This window comes from Manduca sexta, chromosome 27, assembly GCF_014839805.1.
Source record: "Manduca sexta isolate Smith_Timp_Sample1 chromosome 27, JHU_Msex_v1.0, whole genome shotgun sequence".
NCBI classification, from domain to species: domain Eukaryota; kingdom Metazoa; phylum Arthropoda; class Insecta; order Lepidoptera; family Sphingidae; genus Manduca; species Manduca sexta.
In genome coordinates this window covers 10529151-10552097 of record NC_051141.1, presented here as the reverse complement: position 1 = coordinate 10552097, position 22947 = coordinate 10529151, and the positions used below count along the sequence as shown (strand labels likewise).

Below are 22947 nucleotides of genomic sequence, written 5' to 3'. Positions count from 1 at the left end.
GTTGATTTCAAATTAAAAAGATGTATACTTTAGGGGATGTTTGAAATAAAAAAATGTGGATAATCATTTTGAAATCAATGAAGCAGCATCGAAACTATAATAAGTTTGAAACAATGAAAGTAAAAACTACTTATATGTTGCAGAAATATTTTGAATTTTTCATGACGTATTGCAAATTTTGAATAGATAGATTACAATCGCCGCTAAAAACCGCCAGGGACTGATTAATGCCAACGCAAAAAATCGCAATCAAAATTCCAATTCAGACTTTTCTTTTACGCATATCCATACTTAAGCAAAAGAATATGTATCTTAGGTACGACTGCACACGATTATGGGTGATTGTGTAATGTCAATTTGATTCTATCGTCTCTATTTATGATTGATGATTTTTCGGTACCCTATCAGTCATTACGGATAAGGTACCGATAAATCACCATTTTTTTTGTCAATCTTTACTGTTGGTTTCAACTGACAGTTTTATGAGTGTGTAATGGAAGCTTAAGATGTCTTTTTTCTCTCTTCGGTAAGACAACTAAAGGATGTCTATAAAATTTTATTTTTTATAGACTTACAAATACCTAAATGTTTATATATTATAATTCTCTTTGACCTAAATGAACTGCGTCTACTTGTCGGGACCTCAGGTCGGGACAGGGCGGAGCGGATCGCATTTTTGTATTCTGTGTATAAGGCGATACCTCAAGGTCCATTTTCATACATTTTGTTTCGCCTTTAATCTGGGTAACTAAACAAGTATTGGCAAGTAAAGAATTTAAATTCACGTCTAGTTAGTGATTAGTTCTCGCAGTTGAAGAAAAACGTAAAATAATTAATAATCATGGATATTTCGGCCTTTAAAATTTAATATGACGAAATTTTAAAGGCAGAAATATCCATGATTATTAATTATTTTTACATTTTTCTTCAACTGCGAGAACTAATCACTAACTAGACGTGAATTTAAATTCTTTACTTGCCAATACTTGTTTAGTTACCCAGATTAAAGCCGAAACAAAATGTATGAAAATGGACCTTGAGCTACCACCTTAACTCCATGCTTTACAATCATCAAATGATTACCTTTGGTCCTCTTTACGATACTGAATTAAGGTTATAGCTTAAGGTCCATTTTCATACATTTTGTTTCACCTTTAATCTGGATAACTAAACAAGTATTGACAAGTAAAGAATTTAAATTCACGTCTAGTTAGTCGTCGTATTAAATTTTAAAGGCCGAAATATCCATGCATATTAATTATTTTTACGTTTTTCTTTCAACTGCGAGAACTAATCACTAACTAGACGTGACTTTAAATTCTTTACTTGTCAATACTTGTTTAGTTACCCAGATTAAAGGTGAAACAAAATGTATGAAAAATGGACCTTAAGCTATAACCTTAATTTAATAAATACACAGTACTGTTTATGTAAAATATAGCCCTACGACCAAGCAATGGCCTGCGTTATCGTGGAGTGTAAATCTCATTCTTCTCGTAAAGAAAATGAAACTGAAATCAGCTTCAATCGGTGAGTAAACAAAAAACCTAATATATTTGCTTAAACCCTGTACATAAGTGCAAAAAGTGTTATTAATTATACTTTATTATGCTGTAGTCATATTATAATCTGCTGTTGGCCATTCGATACAGTCATTATTAAGTATTTTTAATTTTTACCAATTTACGTAGTTGTGTTCAATAGTGTTGTGCTGCATATTCTATCGATAACATAGATGTTAGTATATTGTACTTTACTATTTTGCATCAATTGCGTTTTACTTACAATATCGTCGTTGTAGGTGGAGAACTAAACAACTCGGATTTTGGCCATTTTGGACATTCAGCACTTTTGTGTTGCCCAAAACATGGCGCATATTTTGGCCTAACAAGCATTTCATAATCTTATCCCGTTTCGAAATTATAGCTTTTTTATGTTAAAAGTGGAGAAATAAATATATTCAAATAATATATATTTTGTTGTAGAAAAAGTAAATAATTAAATAATAAAATCAATAAACTGCGACTTATAATCTGTTCAATAGTAAAGAAATTAAATAAGATGAGTTGTTTAATTCTTCCTCGAGTCTATTGTTTGTAAACAAAATTAATTAAGTGTGTAGAAGAACTAAACAACTTGATTTGTTTAATTTAGACATTGAAAATCCTAATGGTATTTAATAAACTTTAATAAACTCTATAATTGTAATTATTTAACCTTATAATTACTTTACCATATGGTTTCTAGTGTGGCAAAACTAAATAACTATACGAGTCATTTAGTTTATTTCACCAAACTTACAAAACATTGTCGTGGCAGAATTAAATAAGAAGTTTTAATTTTTTTATATTTTTATTCTTCAGGTCAGAGTTTTTTTTTGTTAATGCATAATATAATAGATAATAATACCCAAGATATATAAAAATACCGACATTAAAATTATTTATAGTTTTTTAGTAATGCTTAAAAATAACGAAAAAAAAAACAGTTAATCGCGTTTATCTCGAAACTAGAAATTTTGAGTTATTTAGTTTTCCACCTACAACGACGATATACGGTGGTGTAGTGGTAAAAACCACTTGGAAATCATGCGCGAAGGCTGGGGTCGAGAAAACTATCTGATTTTCATAGTGTGTTTCATACAATGTGTTTCATTGCAGATTCCTCACAGATGATGCTATGAGGCAAAAATGGATCGTTGCCATAGCTCGTACCAATTGGCATTGGAAAAAACAGCACCGTGTTTGCTTTAAGCATTTCGACAAAGTTTTATTAACATTGAAATAAGTTATCAAACATATGTGACATGAATGATACCGCTGTGTTTTAATTTTAATGTCCCATTTTAGTAGCTTCTGTCAAATCACACCTCTTGGGTATCTTTTAATCCCTAAGAAAGTCAGAAAAGAACAGAAGGCGTACTGGAATTCTCCTAGACGAAATTCCAGCCGATTTTTGTTTGTTACTTACAGCGGTTTCCATTCCTTTCGAAATTTTTTACATTTTCTTAATTTAATAATCTAAGTGGTAAACCATTTTTGTGTGAATGACATTTCGGAAGGCATGGAAACTGCTGTAAATAGCAAATGAAAATTGGACAAAATTTAGTTCGAAGAAAGTTTATTGTAATTTAACAGCTTCTTAACGAGTGTTTTTATATACCCAGACCTCATTTGGTACTTGAATATCAAATCAGGGTTTTGATATCTTTTTTTAACCTTTATCTAATATAGCAATTTGCAACGGTTTGTTGGTTGACCGAAAAGTGTTTATTTTAGCAGGTCTGTGAATTTACCATAGCCGATAGACAAAGCATCGATCGATATCGATAAGATGTCAGAAGGGATCGCAACACAATTAAATTTCATGCTGTCTAAGACAGAGTACACTCAAATTTTCTAGTGTTACTTCTATGATTGTCATTGTTCTGAGCATATATATTATAATTCTCTTTGCGTTAAATCAATAACCCTCTATGATAAAAATATATATTCATATCAGAGAAAAATACAATCTCGGATTAAATACTACGAATCACATTTTGCGTAGTATATTACAATACTACTCATTGATTCAAATTCTTTAAAAATAAGTTATAATAAATATTTACTCATGCGGCATAAAAACACGTTTCCCCTTGTCGCATCGCCTTGAGGAATCTGCTATCAAACTATGCCAAGAATCAGGGGCCATGAGAGTAACATACACGCATAAACATCAGTAGACGGTTATTTATATATACAATATGGAAGATATATCTTTCTGCAAGGCATATTCAAACAGTGGTTATAACTAACGTGACCATTTATTTTTCGTCTCAAAACGGGACATCGGTTTATTTACATCATAAAATAAAACAATGGAAAAAAAAATAACACACGCTTATTAGAAAATTTGTACTTCAGCGGCCGAGCGTTGCACGTATGAAAACTCGGAAAATTGCGTTTTCCCGAACAACTATAAAGATAAAATTAAGAAGCAAAACCTGATCTAAATACAAAATTTTATACAAATCCGTTCAGTTGTTTCTGCGTTTACTTCTGACAAACATACAAAACATCCAAACCTTTTTACAAACTTTTGTATTCAGGAGGATTGGATTATTACATAATTATATATGAAAAATATTATGTAAGATACAAATGTTCAGTTTTATTTATATTTATCTGAAGAACAAATTTACAGCTGTTTTTTTTATATATTGTCATTAGTTATCAACATCGTTTTCAGAACTGGAATCTGTAACTGAGTTTTTTCAGATGTCTACATTTTATTAATTAGAGAAAAGATTTATAGGCGTCGTAGTAAAGTAGGAGCCCGGTCGGCTCTTAAATTTTCGCACGGTTTCGAAAAACGGGACAATTTTGTGTCCCCGAGTTTTTTCTGGGGACACCGGGACAGATTACCGAAAAAAGGGACGGTCCTGTTCAAAACGGGACGTCTGGTCGCGTTAGTTATAACCACTGTTTCAATTTGCCTTACTTTACCCAAGTACTACAAATAGAACTATATTTCCTAGGGTGGGTTACCGCGACACTGTTGCATGCGGCGAAAAAGGCCACTGCGCGTTTTCATTGATATCTCGGCGCAGGGTGTTCCATCATAGTATTAAGGAATCGTCTCAATACCTATTCACTTGGATAGTGCTATAAGTACTTACCACCCGAGTGTCGACTGGTTCTTTAGGCCGGTAAAACTTAAATAACTGTTTCACTTACCCAGTGGCGGGCCTTAAGTGACTTGAGGCCCTGGGTAAAATTAAGAAAAAGAAACACGAGGCTGCATTCAAGCCACTCTGTCGAGCTCAAAGCTGCTTTAAATACTGGTGTCACTTGTTTAGAGTTATATATTTTAAACCATGTGCCTTCGCATAACACTCACAAATAGATAGAAGCATCTTCAAATTTCAATCCTTATGAGAAACTGCAATGCCTCAATGCTTATGTTGTCGAGACAGATGCTAACGATGTCACAATTTACGTGCGTGCTACTGAGTCTTCCAATCAGTTCGTCAATAAGCCTATACGTTTAATAAACGAGGCGAGGTTAATCCTCATTGCTTAACACCACATTTCAATTTGAGCTCGTCGCTTGGTCTCCACACCAAATGCACGCCCATGCATGGTGGCACATTTGCCGCGATCTTAGGCACACAGTTCTGTGTACATTTAGGTATACGTCATGGTTGCTAAATACACATTGAGGCCTATAAGGGTTCGCGAACATTTCCCCTCCATCTCCCTTCCAACTATGTCGAGAGGGCTCCTTCTTCTATTACTGACACCCGCCACACTCACAGGAATGCTAAGTGATACATTTATTTTATTTATATTCTCACAAAAACATTGAAAAGTTATGTTTTCATGTTTACAATAGGCTAAGCAAACATTTCAAATTCCATGTTTTCGTAAAAGCTATCAGCATTGAGGTAATGTTTTCTAACGAAAAATCCTTTGTTAATGATAAATGGCGATTGCATGGCGACAATAAAAAAAATAAGCATTTTGGTAAAAGGCAAAAAAAGAATAATAATAAAAACAATTGAAACTGCGGAAAAAGAATCTGAAAACCGCCAAATAAGACTAGACAATAATGTCCAGGGTGCAACAGCTTAACAGTAGTCGCACCTATAGTACGGTATACTATTGCTATTGAAAAATGTAAATGTCCTGCTATCTTGTGCACCACATGTTGGGGTATTCAAACATTCATGTTAATAAATATAAGTTTTACACAATTTATTCAGAGTTTTAAATGGCTTGCATTTATTTTCATTATTTCAAAAAGGGTTTATATTCTTTATCAATTCGGTTATTAGTTGATAGCGCATCATAGCACAGCAAGAAACCGTCATTGATATAGGTACCCTCAATATGTATTTAAGTTTCGTTTACCTTGTGTCATAAATTCACCAACTATGTGACATAAATTCACCACTCTATAAGTGATTAATTTTATTGTAATAATGAGTTGTAATAAAAAGTATATACTTAGTACTTTTAAATTAGGTCAGATCAACAAATTTAGTAGTATATCGTAACATCGAAGACGGAGTTAAAACAAAATAATTTGACATATTTTTGAGCTTATTTCGAATATTGGTGTTAAACCAATCCATAACACTTGTAGAAATGTTATAATTAGAATTGTTTAAAAAAAATGATGAAACATTGAGTGCTGTATTTTCGGCATCGCCAATAGCTGAGCTAAAGTCCATAGCATCAGTAAAATATTGTGTAATGTCAGTTTGAATAGCACTAAGGGGTGTAACTTCACGATTTTCTTCTCGCTTGACGCTTTTGTTCAGCATTGTTTGCTTTACCACGGTGGTGGATGCAGAATGCGTTGCGGCTTTCTTTCTGAACATCTTTTTTTTAAATAGTTTTCTACTTTTTGTTCTTTTGAGCTTGGTTTCGGTCCACGAAGTGGACACATTCTTTATTTCTTTTGAAAAAGTTGTTGCAGCGGCAGTAGGGACTTTAATTTTGTTTACAGTTTTCGCAATTTCCCCCTCACTTTTTTTTAGCTGTTTATTTCCGTTGGCTGTTAAGAAATTTGGAGCGGTGGTTGTTTTATCTCTTAAGATATTTTTTGGCATTAAATATCCTGTGTGGTTTATGTTTTTTATGGCTGTTTTCATCCAGCTGAGTGCTGGTTCTATGGCTACGAAAATTCTTTGCGAATATCGGCAATTACAATTATCCACAGAGACACCTAGTAAACGTCCATCTAGAAGTAGCGGTAATCCTTGCGCGTTTCTGAATGGATCTGTGTAGTTTGTTGTGTATTTATTGCTGGTACAAACATAAAACCCGACAATACGCCTATTACATGGCTGTATTATAGTTGCTTCCAAGCGAGGTTTGTCGCCTACCTTTGGAATAAACGCTTTCAATCCGATAGTTGAATGAATACCAACCGAGCTTATCTTGATGTATTTTGATTTGATATCCATTCCTGATGCATAAACTAGTGCTAGGTCGTGTTGACTGGAGACGTTTTCTTCAAATGCATAATTTATAAAATAGGGATAACGGTACGTGATAAGTGTAGTAACATTACCTCCAGTGCATTGGCACGATTTTGCACAAAATGCTGTAGTTATAATAACATTAGCTGATATTAGAGTGCCTATACACGTGTCTGACTGCGCTCCGGAAAATTTGCAGCTGAAACGTATTAAACTTTCAAAATGAAAATCACTATCGGAACCGTAGCCTTGAACAAAGAAAAGCGTAAATAATATTTTAATATTCATAACTATTATTTGAAAATTCTATATTTTGTGTTTCTTTTTTATGATTTTTTTTTATTAGTATTCGATTTAAATTATTACTATCGTAAAATATTTTAGTGTTAAAGTGAACTTCTTCGTCGCCTTGTCAAAACAAATAACTAATTTTTTTGGGATATGGAGTTGTATGCCTCCTCACACTATAAGTTTCGAAAAAGAAGTGTTTATAATGTTACGAGATTCAGACAAGTAGGTATTATTTATGGTTAAATTTATAACCACTCTTTTTTTCTTTTGTATTGTAATTTATACGCGCGTAACAGAAATTTATACCCACTTAGTTTATATTCTGTGGAAAACGTGGTGGGTTGTATGTTAATAAACTTTATGAATGTACTTATTTGGTCTTTTCTAATGTAGGTACCACTTTGTTTGTTTTTCTTCAATAAAATAAAATAATATTTGTGCCAAGTTGGTGTCATTGAAGTTTAAATACTATTACATTGGATTTCGAAATGTGACGCTATATTAGTGTTGCCCAAATACAAGAACAAGACGAGACTTAGCCAGTCTTGGTCTTGGTCTTGCGCCAATACACCTGATCTTGGTCTTGGTCTTGGTCTTGCGCTCCCAGTCTTGGTCTTGGTCTTGGTCTTGCAGCAAGAGTCTTGCAAGTCTTGCAATTACCTATTAGTCTATTACTATTTATTAAAGTTTACTTTAAATCTTAGAAAAACGTATTAGAATTGGAACATTGTGAGCTTGAATTAACATAGCCATAGTAAAGATCAAGCAGATTAATAAATAACTGAAGATTTGATAAGAAATTCGAAAAATCAACTGACCTATATGTCGTTTTCCATGGAAGTAACTGTTTCTTAATAAACATTTATGATTTATAAGCTTACATTTGCTAAAACATGTAAAAAAACAAATTAATTACAATAACTTGACTGTATTTTAAAGAACAATACTTATCTGTCTAGAAAGAGATTGAACCTTCAACTTATAAGAAATTTAATAAAAGAGTTTTACGATTTATCATTTATTTGAATAAAAAATAAAATACAACACTAATCAACAGCTTTATCATTAGGTTATGATACTTTATATCAATTTTTTTGACCAAGAATTAATACAAAGTAACCATCTGGCTGACTCATCACTTAACCTATTTCTATGTTTTCTAATTACTAATGATGCTTTAGATTGATTGATTGATTGATTGATTGGGATCTGATGGGGATTTCCCAATTGGGCCCCATTTGGGATTTCCCAATGGGGGCCCATTTGGGATTTCCCAATGGGGGCCCAAGAGGGCTTTGCGTGACATCCCAAAGTGGGCCCCAAGAGGGAAGCCCAAGAGGGGCCCCATTGGTCGCACTTTTAAATTTCTAGTCGGGCTATCCTTACCATTTTATCCCAATCATAATACTACTTGCGTGATCAGTATAATGTATTCATTTTCATTCTAAGCACTCTGAAACTTATTTATTCTTTGGAACACCTGTAGGTACTCTTAAAATTCGAAATTATTTTGCATGAGTATACCTACGCCCTATGGCGGCAATCAAATAGTGTCAAATGTTATGATTTCGGCGTGGCGGCAACGATTGTTTTAGATTTCAAAAGAAGCCGCCGGCGCGTGTATCATAACCATGTACTTCCGAAAAGCGGCAAATTTCTTTGAGAAGTAAGTACAAAACCTTTGATGCCGCATTATCAAAGTGCCGATGTTTAAAACATAGCTATGCATGCACTCAGTTTGATTTTAATAGATATTTTTTTATTCGTTATGTTTATGGTATTAGTCGTAATGCGCATAGGTTCAGTTTTTCATATTCTTTGATACAGTTTTTTGCGTCTCATAGAATTCCTAAGCGTACCTACCTATACACCGAACTGTTACACCTAACTACTCAGTGAAATAGCGCTAAGTCCTAGCTGCAAGACGCAAGAGTCTTGCAGGCTATGTCTTGTTCTTGCTCAAGTCTTGCACGGTCAGTCTTGGTCTTGGTCTTGCTAAAAATACGCGGTCTTGTTCTTGGTCTTGGTCTTGCAAAAACGCAAGAACAAGACCAAGACTGCAAGACCAAGACTGAATTTGGGCAACACTACGCTATATAGTCTGAGTTCCTAGAAATCCCTTACATTATTCTAGCAAAACTGAAATGTGTACGTGCTGAAAGATACAAATGGAGTAATATAAGATTTTACATATTTTTTAGCTTGCGAACGGGCTCCACGTTAAACTTCATGAATCGGTCTCTTTCTAGAGATGAGACTAATAGTAGACTTAGTGTAATTGATTTATTGTTTATTGTTATCCTGCCACATATTGCGTAGGAGGTTAAAAATTGCTGATAACATTATAACGAAAATCAAATAAATACATATGTTAAAATTCGCAGCTGAAATTAGACTATTAGACCAATGTTCGTGTTTTTCTTATAATAAGTCTGATAGTAATGTGCTTTTTGAATAGTATATTTTTGAACTACAATATTATGAAGATATTCTCTCTTATACAAGTTATATACCTATAGATGATAGAGTTAGTGTTGGTGATTGATGTTGAGTTTACGCAATAGGGGTATTGAAGGTACCATTTCGGTCTAGGAACTGGCGTAGTGACGGATAACCAGAGAAAAATATAAATAAAAAGTATTGCTGCTGTGTCGATGCTGATGTGTAATAGTTTTGAACGTCTCGACTATAGACTATATGTACATGCATGTTTCTTCTGGTGTTATTCGTCAACATTAGGAGATTGGATTTGTTTGTTTGTTACCCTATAGGTACCTACTCAAAAAATTAATATGCAAAGAAAGTACGTAATGGTTTAAGAAATGTGCAGTTTCAACGGCGAAAGCGGCCAATGGCTGGCACCCAGATAATTTGATTCCTTGACAGGATGCCGATCTCCATGGGCGCCATGACAAAATATTTGTAGGTAGTTGCGAAATAATGTGTGACACGTATGCATTCACTTCTTGTAAGGCACTAGCTTTTGAATGTCCAGTTCATGTCCAGATAAATGTATTTGAATCCCCCACCTGCCGAATCTGTGGATTCAGGGAACGATTCACCGACACCACCCTTTATCTTTATATTTATTGTGAGGTACCTGTTTTAAAAAAGATTTAAATATTTATTTTCTCACAAAGTTATCAAAATCTGTGCTGTTATTGAGACTTATGAAGTGGAAATAGGCCTTTATTAATTCGATTAATAGCGAATTCCAAATAAATGATCGCGTCGACTCAATTAATCTGGTGCCGACGTTGTTGGGTGTTGGGCGCCTTGTCGCGCCGCCGCGCCGCGCTGCGTCGCGCCGCTTCACTTCCAGGAAAGTGAATGCGTGAATGCCCTCTCAATCAAAGAAATCTCGTAATGCTCCATATTAAAGATATTACACACCATTGACTCGAAATAGACATATTGCTTTTATTTACGATGCAAACCGTGAATGAAATACTATTGACCTCCACCGCATTAACGAATTAAATTAGCCACTATGTGAATACTGAATATGATATTTTGGTTCGTGCAAATGAAAGCATATAACTCGATAAATCAAGATAACGTCATAGAGTTATGCAAATGGGTGTGCTATTAAAATGCCAATAATGTGCCAACTTCAATTGCAATGGGCTAGTCCGATGCTAAATAATAATCAGCTGATACTGTTTGTGCGTAGGAATGCCGACAATGCCGTCATCGCGTTACTGTGTACTCTACACTAGATAAACCCCCTCTAATAAGCATGTACGTTAAATGTTATTGGCGCTAATATTGACCGAGACCGACTCGTCAGTAGAATAGTATCAAATATTTAAATAAGAGGGGACTTTAAACATTTAAAAGATTTTAAGGTAATTTGTCAATAGGTCGATATATATATATATGCGATAGATCTCAGGAAGATATAAAAAAATACTTTAGTAACAGTAGTTTTCAATCCACTTGTCTTATTACAATAGACTTTAAAATTAAATTTATTTTAAGAAAAATATTGAACCGCCTTGACAAGCTACTCAAACCCAAAAAATAATTTCACATAACAGGTATATTGGACACCAATTTTGGATTCGGTGCCTTATTAAAATTGCTAGTTAAACTAAATAAATACAAGAGCAAAAGTACGGAAAGATTATTTAATTTTAATTGCATAGTCCATTTATGAGCTACATTTCTTACAAATCAATTAAAAGGATTAGGTTTGCGTTTACTACTAACGAACATACACAGTGAAAGGTGTAATACCAGTACATGTTTTGTGTTTCACTTTTTTCTTTCCTCTTTTTTCGGGGCAGGGAGTATAATACACCCACATTTGACCAGTTATATGTAACAGGGTGAGCATTTGGGTAAAGTTCAGTTCACAAGTTTAAATATTTCCTTAATAGCTTCCATTTGCTGTGCTGCGGCAGTGTGTTCATCTTCGGCGACGATCTCAATTGCCGACTTTGTACCTACGCTGGCAGCACATTGTTTTCGTATATTTGTTAATGTATTTATCTAGCTTAACTAGCAATTTTAATTAGGCACCGACTCCAAAATTGGCATATATATACTGGTACCTGTTATGTGAAATATTTTTTTGCTTTTTCGTGTTAGTAAAAAATAGTAAACTGTGTCGATGGCGTAGTTGTGTTTCGCTCACAAGACATGCTGAGAGGAGTTACACTTCTGAATACCCTGAAAAGGGTAAAAGGTTTGATGCTATATATATATATATATATATAGCATAGTAGTAATGGAATTAGACTGTAAAATTAAAATTAATTTTCATTGATAGTTATTTTCTTCCAAACGAATACTATTTTATTTTACTCCTATAGTTTGAGTAACTTTTTATAAAGTCTTCTTTTCAAGAAGATAGGTACATATATGGTTTCAGTTAATGACGCCACATCAAATTAACCCTGTATATTTTATATAAATTCGACTTTCCTGACAGCTCAATAATAACTGAAAAATATAAATATATGTATGTAAGAAGTAGATTCATGCAAACCTAACGCAAAAACACAATTGATATATTTCACACGCAGTACGACTATCGCGCTGAAATGTTACGCCTCTGCCTACCACTGAAATAAGGAAAAGGTGTTATGCTGTATGTATAAGTATGTAAGAAGTACACTCAACCAAATTCAATGCAAAAACATAACTAAAATCGTCACAAGAAAGCTAAATTCGTGATCTCCTTTTCTTGTACGACAAAATTATTCTAGTTTTTTTAGTTGTAAACCAAACTACTGAGGCGATTTTGAAAAAAATTCTATGGACCAATCTAGAGGTATATTCTTTCGAATAAAAAAAGAATTTTCCAAATCGGTTCATAAACAAGCGAGTTCTGAGGTAATAAACATACAAAAAAAAAACATTCACGTCGAATTGAAAACCTCCTCGTTTTTTTTGAAGTCGTTTAAAAAAGGAGGATGTTCTCAAATCGCCTGTATTTTTTTTGTCCACACAATTTTATATCGATTGGTAAACAAGCGATCTAAGCTAGATAGGTCTAATTTGGAGCTAATACTTATTTCGGACAGTGAATATTTTATTTTATAACTTTATAGTACCGTTGTATACTCCATTATTTAAAGTGTGTAATATAAATGATATAGGTATATGTTTTGTCCCAATTCTAAAATTACAATAAAATATGAACTGAATACAACAAATATTGGGTAGATACTACAGGTAACAAATATACAAGAATTACTTAACGTTTAGGTTACAAATTACCCTCTGAATTACCTTAATTAATGTTAAAATGGTATAAATATGTAATTAAAAGACGTCATACATTTAATTCAATTTATTCACATCTATTACAATGAAGGTATATTAATAAAAATGTTAAACATTTAACCTAGTTATTAATTCTGAATTTTGGAGGTCCGTAAGTTTCGTGTGGAACACCTTGACTAGTAGAAATAAGGTTGGAATCGTCATATGATACGCTCGAAGCGGTAGAACTAACGTGGCCACTGGATGCGATGGCACTAGCGGAAGTGCTGCTCTCTGGTACACCCACTAAAGGTACTGAAGATACGTCGGAGAGATTGCTAGATTCTGTGGATCCGAGGCTAAATGATTGTGCTCCCGAAGAGCTGTGACTGACGTCAAAGGAGTTGGATCCGAATCCACTAACGGGTACTGAAAGCTCTACTGGAGTAACAGAGTGCTGTTGGGAGTAATGTCCGTGCGAAACGGAGGGAGCTGAGTGAGAGCTACTGCCGAAAATACTGTGCGATCCGGAACCAACAGCGCCCTGCGAACCAGAACCGAAATAACCGTTCGATCCCACGCCGAATGAGCTTTGTGAACTAGAATCGTGGTCAGCATGACCTTCATCGCCAATACCAGAGAAAGAAACCTGGGATTGTCCTTTATTATAGTCGTTTACAATGTCACTGATAACTGATTGATCTTCCTTATTCTTGTACTTAATGAAATATACTTCAGGTTTGGAAGGCGGTTTCTGTTCTATTTTTGGTAGGATAACTTCCGCTGGTTGTTGTTCTTGTTTTTTGGAAAGCACATAGACAATAGTTTTTTCCTCGTTTTGTTGAGGAACAGCGACAACTTGTGGAGCCTGTGCTTGCTGGGTTGGTGTTTTAACAAATATAATTTTGTAATGCTTTTGGGGCGGCGGAAGGACAATAGGTTGGCGAGGTTTAGCTTCCTCAGGTTCTTCAGGAGCAGAGTGAACGTAGAAGTGCTTGTAAACTTGAGCAGGTTGTTGTTGCACATAGAATTGTTGGTATTTGTATGCTGCAGCATTCTGGTAATTGTTCTGATATTGGCTGTAACTAGGTGCACTGTGTGAGACATCTCCGGAATGTACCAATGGTCGCACTGTGCTGCCGATGCTTGAACCGCTGCCGAAGCTGGACGGGAAGTATTGTCCGCTGGAACTGCTACCAGAGGAATGCGGATAGTATGAGCTGCTGGAGCCACTGCTTGCGCTGAAGGAAGGGTAGTGCACGCCGCTACTTAATCCACTGTTCAACCCAGAAATACCGCCATGGTGAAGTCCAGAACTACTAAGCCCGGATTGACTCAAAATGTTAGAGGATCCATGGTGACCGAGTGAAGATCCTTGAGATTTGTAGTCAAAACTAGAGGAGGAGCCAATACTTCCACTCAATGCAGAAGAATGACCAGCGCTTTCACCGAATTGGTATGATGGAACACCGTAAGATGTTTCTGGTACTTTATAATGGTAACCAAGACTTACATCCGCAGATGCCACTGCCAGGATGGTAGCAAGTACCTGTAAAGAAAATAAATTTGTCATTAATTTAACAATACTATTTTAACTTGATGAAATAATGAATTGGATGTTTGTTACAAGTAAACTTATAAATCACGGAAGAGTTTGGATAAAATACATAGTTACAAAGGTAGACACAATCCAGAAATTCAAACAGTTTAATTTCTTTGCATTTATTGAAGCCCGTAGGGAAGTATCTTTCATACACAATAAGTACCCTACGTCTGACTTGACTATGACTGCTGTGTATATTTTTAATTACGTCTTTAAGAATAATTATATATGTAAATGTCGCAGGATTAACACGTGTATTAGGACTAAAAAGCTGCTTCTTTGGAATTATTTTGGCCTTAATTAGTTAAATTGTAAATTAATCATAAGTGAAGAATTAGAATGATCACGAATGTAAGATACTATATTATTCACCTTGTAGCGACTAGGAGGAAATGAAATGCTGTCCGGCGGTTTTTGATATCGACATTATTGGAACTGAGCATAACTCTTGTTGCTTTATCCGTAGTTTTTACGTACAGTACCTTCAGTTTTAAAGGTCACAAAGATTATTGTATTTGTGATTTATTATTTAATATTATGATTGTGATATTAACATTTTTGTTTAATTTTTTTAGACATCCGACGTAATTTGAACCATCTAAACAATTTTTAACCAATTTTTTGGCATGCCAATGTCTAGATTAGATTTTTTAATAATAAGAAGCACCTTTTCGGTTATATAGCCAACATCTGCATCCGGGAAGTTTATAAGGCAACAAAAGTTCCGATATATAGCTAGGATAAAAATATTCAGGAAATTAAATTTTATGTTGAGAGTTTTAATACAAATTGTATAATTATAATCTATTCACGTCTGTTCTCACTTTTATTCACTTTGACTTTTCAACGATAGTTATGAAAGGACAATGCCCAAAACCAGGCTATCTTTGCGTCAGTCATGCGTCTCAACCAAATATCCACAAAAAATCACCATTTTAATTATTACTTTATTTGTATTTATTTCAGTCATAAGCGAATGGGGGTTTAAAAGATATGAAAAAAAAAGTTGTTTAATTGTTGCAAATAAAACATCCGATAATTTACTGCCAGTATGGCGAAATGATACCAATTTATAACAAATTCCCTTCTTAGGTGGAATAAAAAAGTAATTATGTACAAAAAAATGTGCTTGTACTTGAATTTATAATATATGTATATTATTTTTATAACAATATATTTATTCATCTCAAATATATTGTTATAAAATAATATATTTTACTTAATAATTATGGCCAAACTCCAAAGAGCTGGAAAAAAAGAGAAAATATTAATTGTTCCAAAAACAAACAAATGGCGACTTGTTCTTGCATTGACAGAAATACTAAAGTCAGCTAAAACATGTCTGGACTTTATTTTTAAATTATGAATATATGGGTAGAGATTTTTATTCCACTGGCAACTGAAATTAATGACATTTTGACATTTCAGATTTGTTTGAATGTTAAATCATTAAAATATTGTAATATTTATCTTATTCAAGATCGGAGTGTTTTTCTTATGTATTTTAATGTTGAGTCGAGAAATCCTCTGTTAAAAAACAACGTGTATAGTGTGTTTTTCGAACTTTGAGACGGAAGACTTTTAGTAAGCAACACAATGTCGTCTAGAACCTAGACCCAGGACAGTTAATCAAGACGGCATATCCCGGCGGTGTATTAACTGCACCTTTGTGATGCCACAGCGACGACACGTATATTTCTTGGACGAGCTGTCCAGTTTGTAAGTTTTGTAGATTATTATAAACATACCAACAATGTGGGAAAAAATCTTGCCAAAGTTAAAACAGTTTAACAATAATAATAATCTGAACATGTTTACTCAACTTCTACATTATATTTTAGGTTTCAAGGCGGGAATGAGTTTGTGCTGCTTGTTGGAGATCAGCTAATAGAGAGGTTCACAGACAACAACAACATGACATGACCCGACCAGCGCTACAAGAAGTCATGCACTCACTTCAGGAGTATATATAAACGTGCTGCAGCTATATCAAATTCTTGTTTTATTTTAGGATGCCAAGAATATATTCCTCTATTAAAAATATACATCTATAATATAAAAATATGCATCCGATTTCGTATTTCTCGTTTTACTTTTCTTTTCCTATGATAATTAACTATTAGCGTAATCAGGCTGTGAAGTGGGTTCCTGGGTTCGATTTCCAGGCCAAGCAACATTTTATCTCGGTGTTTCTAACATGAGTTGCCTGGGATCGGAATCCTCCAAAGAGGGTTGGCGTCAGGCATAGGCCGGTCATAAACACTAATCTGAATCTATTCTACAATATGCGTTGACGCTATATTGGAGTGAGATAATGGTAGGTGGAATTAAGGATTAGGTAATCCATGTAATAGAATAAGTCGTAAGTCAGAAAAATATATAAGTACACAAAAGGTCAGGTAACATAATATGTTCCGTGGAAAAACTAATATTCCGTCAATTTTTTTTAAGTATTATTAGAGTTTCGTCTTATCAGATATGTTAGTACCTATCATCTTATGATGGCAATTAAAGCTAGGTGAAAAGAATGTCCAATAATTGCTTATAGCAATAACAAGTAGGTTCTGCAATATTCACCTTAATTAGGCACGTAGTTACTTTCTGCCGTACATTATTGCAGTCCATACTTAACCTCAAAATAACTGCGTTATAAAAATTCTGATTACTCCGAACTCCCATCGAATTTCCAATTGTTTTCAATTTGTATAAGAATTAGGATATATTCCCTATAGTTTAGTGAAGGTTTTGTACAGACGCAAGCGTAGCCCAACTTTCATACCAAAATGGGCATTCTCCTTTGCGAAATACGAAAAAATATCTAAGAGGAACCACTTGAATTAAGACAGAGTTCTAACAGTTGTTTATTGGAAATTCAGATTTCAGGCCCATTTAAAATAGTATTCTGTATGTAGATAATAATATAGACTTTAGTGTCACGTCAGTTACGTATTATGTTAAAATATTTTAATGGCGTAACATAACGTATGATTAGAAGAATTTAAACATAACTCTGAGATTACGCACATCATAAATATTTTTTTTTTGTAAGGCGATGTTCAAGTGTTTTGTTTTCCTTTAACACTAGAAAGTGTACGAGAAGCAAGGTCGCGGTGCGCGTACCGCCCACATGCTTTGGGTGTTTGGATAATTGTCTGTTTCCGAAGCGATCAGCGGCCACGCACTGTCTTGCGCAACCTGCGCCGGCGCCGGCTGCAACGTCTTAGAGCTCAGCGCTCGACGGCCAGCGGTGATGCGAGTGCGATGAACTTGAACTGACCACACTTCCGCATACTATGCATTACACAACATCTATCCTCAAACCGCTTAAATAATTCCATATTAAATTGTACATTTTACCGTTGCAACTTTTTCTACCTATGCAGTATCCAGCGTGCACTGATTCAACTCTACATTCTGTTATTGTGTGTACTGTTTAGTGTTTAAAAAAGTGCATTATTAGGTGACTAAATTGTAATAAGCAAACAAACTTTAGGACTCATACTGGTAATACATATTAAAATATGTGTAATTTTTATATACAAATAAGCTAGCAACGGACAAATACGTCTCCTGAAGAACTCTACTATGCATGAACCACGGCACCTACAGCATCCTGGAGACACCAGTGGCGTTAAAGAAAGGCAATGAAGAAAAGTAAGATGAAGAGGTGTTTGAGGTTTCGAAAATATGTCACAATAATAAGACCCTGATCGATTCGTCCTTTACATGCTGTATACAATTAATATTATTGTTAGTGTGTGGCTCTACCAATATATTACTATTTCATCTTTCGTTAGATCCATGTAAAGCTCTAAGCTTAAAATGTCCTATCAGATAAATGAAATTTTTAAAATATGTTTTCTTAAACGATGTAATGGTTGAAATTAATAAATATATGAAAAGTGATTAACCGTTTCTTATAAAATTTGATACGGGGATAGTTAACTTATATTCTGCGCATCAGCAAAGATTTGAGAAGCATGGCTGTGTGATTTTTTAAAATTAGATCCTAAACGTTTATCATAAAAACTATCAGCCTAATCGATGGCTATACGAATGGAAATATCTATTTTTCTTAGTGGAATAATAAAAATAAAAGTTCTCGGGTATGTAGAAAGTAGATTGTAGGCTCCAGGGATCGTCAACCAAAACATTATGTCAAGTTAAAGCTCGGCAACCAGCAAAACGTAATTAATGTAGTTTTTAGCAAACTATTCGAAATTTATGACACATATAGAATAAAAAAATAACATCACATTTCTGCAATCTGTATATATACTTAATTTTGTTGTTTCAACATTTTTATAATATAGATATTTATCGTTAATTTCATAATTAAAATATCACTGATATCTTTAGTTACGTCAATTTCCTAAAGTACACAATATCATTTGAAATTGCAACCACTATTTAAAAAAATTATTAAGCAAGCTATTGGACATTTTAATATGTAATGTTTCGGTAATATAAAATTTACATAGACATAAATATGATTTTTTAAAGTGTTAATTAATTTAATTTTTTTTAGATATTAAGAGATTTACGAATACTTCGTTTATTTCCGACTGTAACTCGTGCTCCGCCAAGTCGCAAGCGAATGCTTAAATATGTTTATGTATTATCGATTATATGCTTTCTTTTAAGCTTTATAAGAAAACTGAGGCCATAATATGGCACGGGTTTTTCGTTGGGATCAATATTTCATATGATATTTGCTAATTGTCAACCACACGCATTAATGGCATTACCGTAATACCCGCACATATTCATAATACGACAGAGGAGAGGATCTCTTGTGAATCGTGGATAGCTAGTTAAGTAATTGACCGATGCGTGGACAATTTAGTTATATAATATTATTGTTGCTGATATTCAGGAGGTATTTTAGTAATTCATTTAAATGATATCAATCTAAAAGAATACAATCGAAATTTCAACATTGCTCATTATGATTATTATACTTTTAGAATATTCAATGTATTGTGTATATTTAGATACATATTAAATAATTAGTATTTGAAGAATAGCCAAATATTTATGTTATTTCATGTCTACCTTGACTTATTACTAATCTAGCTCTTCGTCCTCGCTTTCTTGATTTCTGGTAAAATATTTATCATAATATATATTTTGTTTATAAGTATTATGTTTAAATAGCGAGGGTCAAGGCCGAACCTGGTATTTTATGTGGATACATGCAACACCGATATGCTTAATGTAATATTATATTCTTTAAAAGTTGCGTCGCATTATATATGAATAAGAATGTTATATTACACAACCATTTAAATGACAATAAATAATATTGAACATAATGATATCCTTGCTGCGAACGTAGTCCAGGCAAGATACATTATAAATAGTGTTTAAAGTGTATAGCTTTACGTTTTGATCATTGATTCAAATCAACTTGGAATTAAAATAAATGTATTTTTAATGATTATTCATTAAAATTATGAAATAAAAATTTTCAATGGCGTCGGGGCGTCGAACTGTTAGACAAGAAAATCGACACGAGTCGCGACGCGTCGGTCATTAAGTATCAGATGCTTAACTTATCCAATGGACATGTCATTACGTAGGTACATTGTATTTTTATACAGATACGTTATGCTTTTCAGTTGCTTATCGCGTTACACAGTAAAACGCTTCCATGAAATCGTCTGAAGCGTTCAGAAAATGTTTTACTTTTAAGAACATATTGTACGTACGAATATTTTTTCTTTTATTTTTAATCTTGAGGACACTGTCCTAAGAGATTAGGATCATTAAAGATGCATGGTCTCTAAGGAGACCTACACCCAATAAGGGGTTCGCAGATTAAAATTAAAATGATATAAAATTTATTAACGTAATGTTTAAAGTAACTGATATTTTAAGATTCTGTTATTAATATTGCATAAAAACAAATTCAAACCTAGATTTTGAAGATTACTGCACTTTTTTGATGTAAGAAATATAAGGCTTTTTAATTTTTTTATTTATCTTCGCCTACTTACCTTCCAAATAACGTTACTTTAATTCTTTTGTAAATAAAAACAGCGTATAAAATTCGAAGTAATAGACATCTAATTTTAATATTTTAAAATTACAATGGATGTCTAGGTCAATTTTATTCTTAGAAGCAAGTGCTTCTAAAGTATAAAATTGCTAAGTATACAAGTACTAAGTATAAAATTGTTAAGTGTACTACTTGTTAGTATAAAAATGTAGGGCTCACGTCGAAGTCATCGTGAGCCCTGCATTTTCCACATGGTGTAAACAGATATCAGTTATTATGGGAACTTTAAAACAGAGTAAGTAAAATATTATGGCTTTTGTCTGTCTCTGGAAAATAGCACCTTTTGTTAGTATGCTTTTATTTCCCGGTTATGGGATGGCGATGAAAGTGTGATTGCCAGTACCGCCTTTTTCTAGGGCTTCACTAATATATATGTTGAGATCAACGGTTTTAAACATTAGGGTAAACATTAGGCGACTGTTCGCGCAATTTGCTAACACTAAATTATTATTGCCTAAACCCATATACCAACGAAAACTGTAGCAAATTCTTCTGGCAAAATGCCCAGTTCGCTAGAGCAATCGTCCCTATACAGCCCAACTTCAAATTAGAATAAGCTTAGGCGCCCCTGCGCAGCCCACCCTCAGCGGTGTCCATGATAGTATATACATACTGTTGCATACGTACGTATCGATGACCTAAACAGTAGGTATCCCAATGGTTACACAATACACAATGATGACTAATATAAAGCGCTTTAGTCTTCATACCAGGTACTTCGGGAGAGCACATGACCCACAAACCCTACCCTATCAGTCACCTCTAACAACAGGCAAGCGATACCGGGGTAAGAGTTTACAAAGATACCCATTCAAAGATTAATGTATTATATAAACGTTCGAACATAGTCCAGGAACAAACAAAATATAAAGAATATCGCACACGGATGTCTCATTCTATTTTTTTGGAACTCGAAATATTAGACATGTCAATCGTATGATTAAGGGTAGTTGTGAGATAACGTTATAAATGGATTTCTTATTAAGTTAACAATGATTTTATGTGGTGGATTTTCCTATATATCAGGGTTTCGTACTTTGTAATCGATAGACGGAACTTGTGGTTCGCGCTATGTAAGTATTTGCCTAATTTATGTGTTTTAGAGTTTTTCCTGTCATTTGATTTCGTATCAAACCAAATAGGATGTGATTTAATAATTTTGTGGGTATATTGCTGTGTAACGTTGTTATGCATGTTTCTAACAAAATAGGCTTATATATAAAAGCTTTCTTTAGATATTGACAATTTTAATATGCATAAACAAAGTTTTTATGACTGAAGTGATAAATAATTGGCTACATTAACAGATACAAAATTTAAGGTACTTAATTTGTGGAATTATTGGCAATGCAATGTCTTTTCATATCATTTTACATAAAAATATGTATTTAATACATTGAAGGAAACTTTCATTATAACGCATTATATACATATGTAATTAAATAAATTTTATTTAAATAGTATAAAGTATTTTTTTTTCCGGACATAATAATTATTATTAATTTATTTGTACACTTATTGTATTACAAATAATAATTATGGAATAATCCAACTAATTGATTTCATGGTATCGGTCTTATGTGACGGTGTGCGCGCGTATCTTAAAAATTACTCTCATAATTTTTCCCTAACACGCCAGAAGTATAACTTCAAAAATATACATAGAAATAAATATTCTTATATAAAGTTATCCTGTGATGCGAGAATTTGGCTCGCCCTTTAAGTGATTTTATATTGCGTCTTATATAACTTAAATCAAAATATCTTAGGTACTTCTCTATTTTAAATTCTCTTAAAATGAATGTATTAAATTATCAGTTTAAAAAACTTGTTATTGATGTAAGAATTTCGTCAGTCGTTATTAAACTTATGTGTCTACGTTTCAGGGTTTAATAAATTAGTATTGCTATTTAAATTGTAAACTTATGTAGATAAAGAATATTGCAACACATTTGTTTATTTTTTGATAACGTAGGGTCTATGAAAACAAGTGGACGTGGGGATGAGCTTTTAGAATTATTCGCAGTGCAATAGATTCAATCGCATTTTTTTAAACAAGATTTTTTTTCACATATACAATACTATAATAGTACCCCTCACTTATATTTATTATGATGTTAATTGTATTAGAAATTTCATATAGCACTTTATTAAGTAGAATTATAATAGTAGCGTGTACGTACCCAAAGCGTGTTCATGTTGGTGTCACTCCAGGCCCGTCGAGCACAGAAACAGGTGACGCGTTAAGTGTCGCCGCGGATGCGGTCCCCTCTCTTAAATACCTCTTAGAGAGATGAGCCTTCGTTGACT

The 22947-nt window shown here is 33.6% G+C and overlaps 1 protein-coding gene across 1 annotated transcript; it reads right to left on the bottom strand.

Annotated features, from left to right (window-relative positions):
- Positions 1-13046: 13046 nt before the first annotated feature.
- Positions 13047-22924, bottom strand: LOC115444933. Its single transcript, XM_030170934.1, has 2 exons — positions 22821-22924; positions 13047-14522 (listed from the first exon to the last, which is right to left on the bottom strand). The coding sequence occupies exons 1-2, from the start codon at positions 22833-22835 to the stop codon at positions 13116-13118; spliced, it is 1422 nt and encodes a 473-aa protein (XP_030026794.1). The 5' UTR covers positions 22836-22924; the 3' UTR covers positions 13047-13115.
- Positions 22925-22947: the final 23 nt, after the last annotated feature.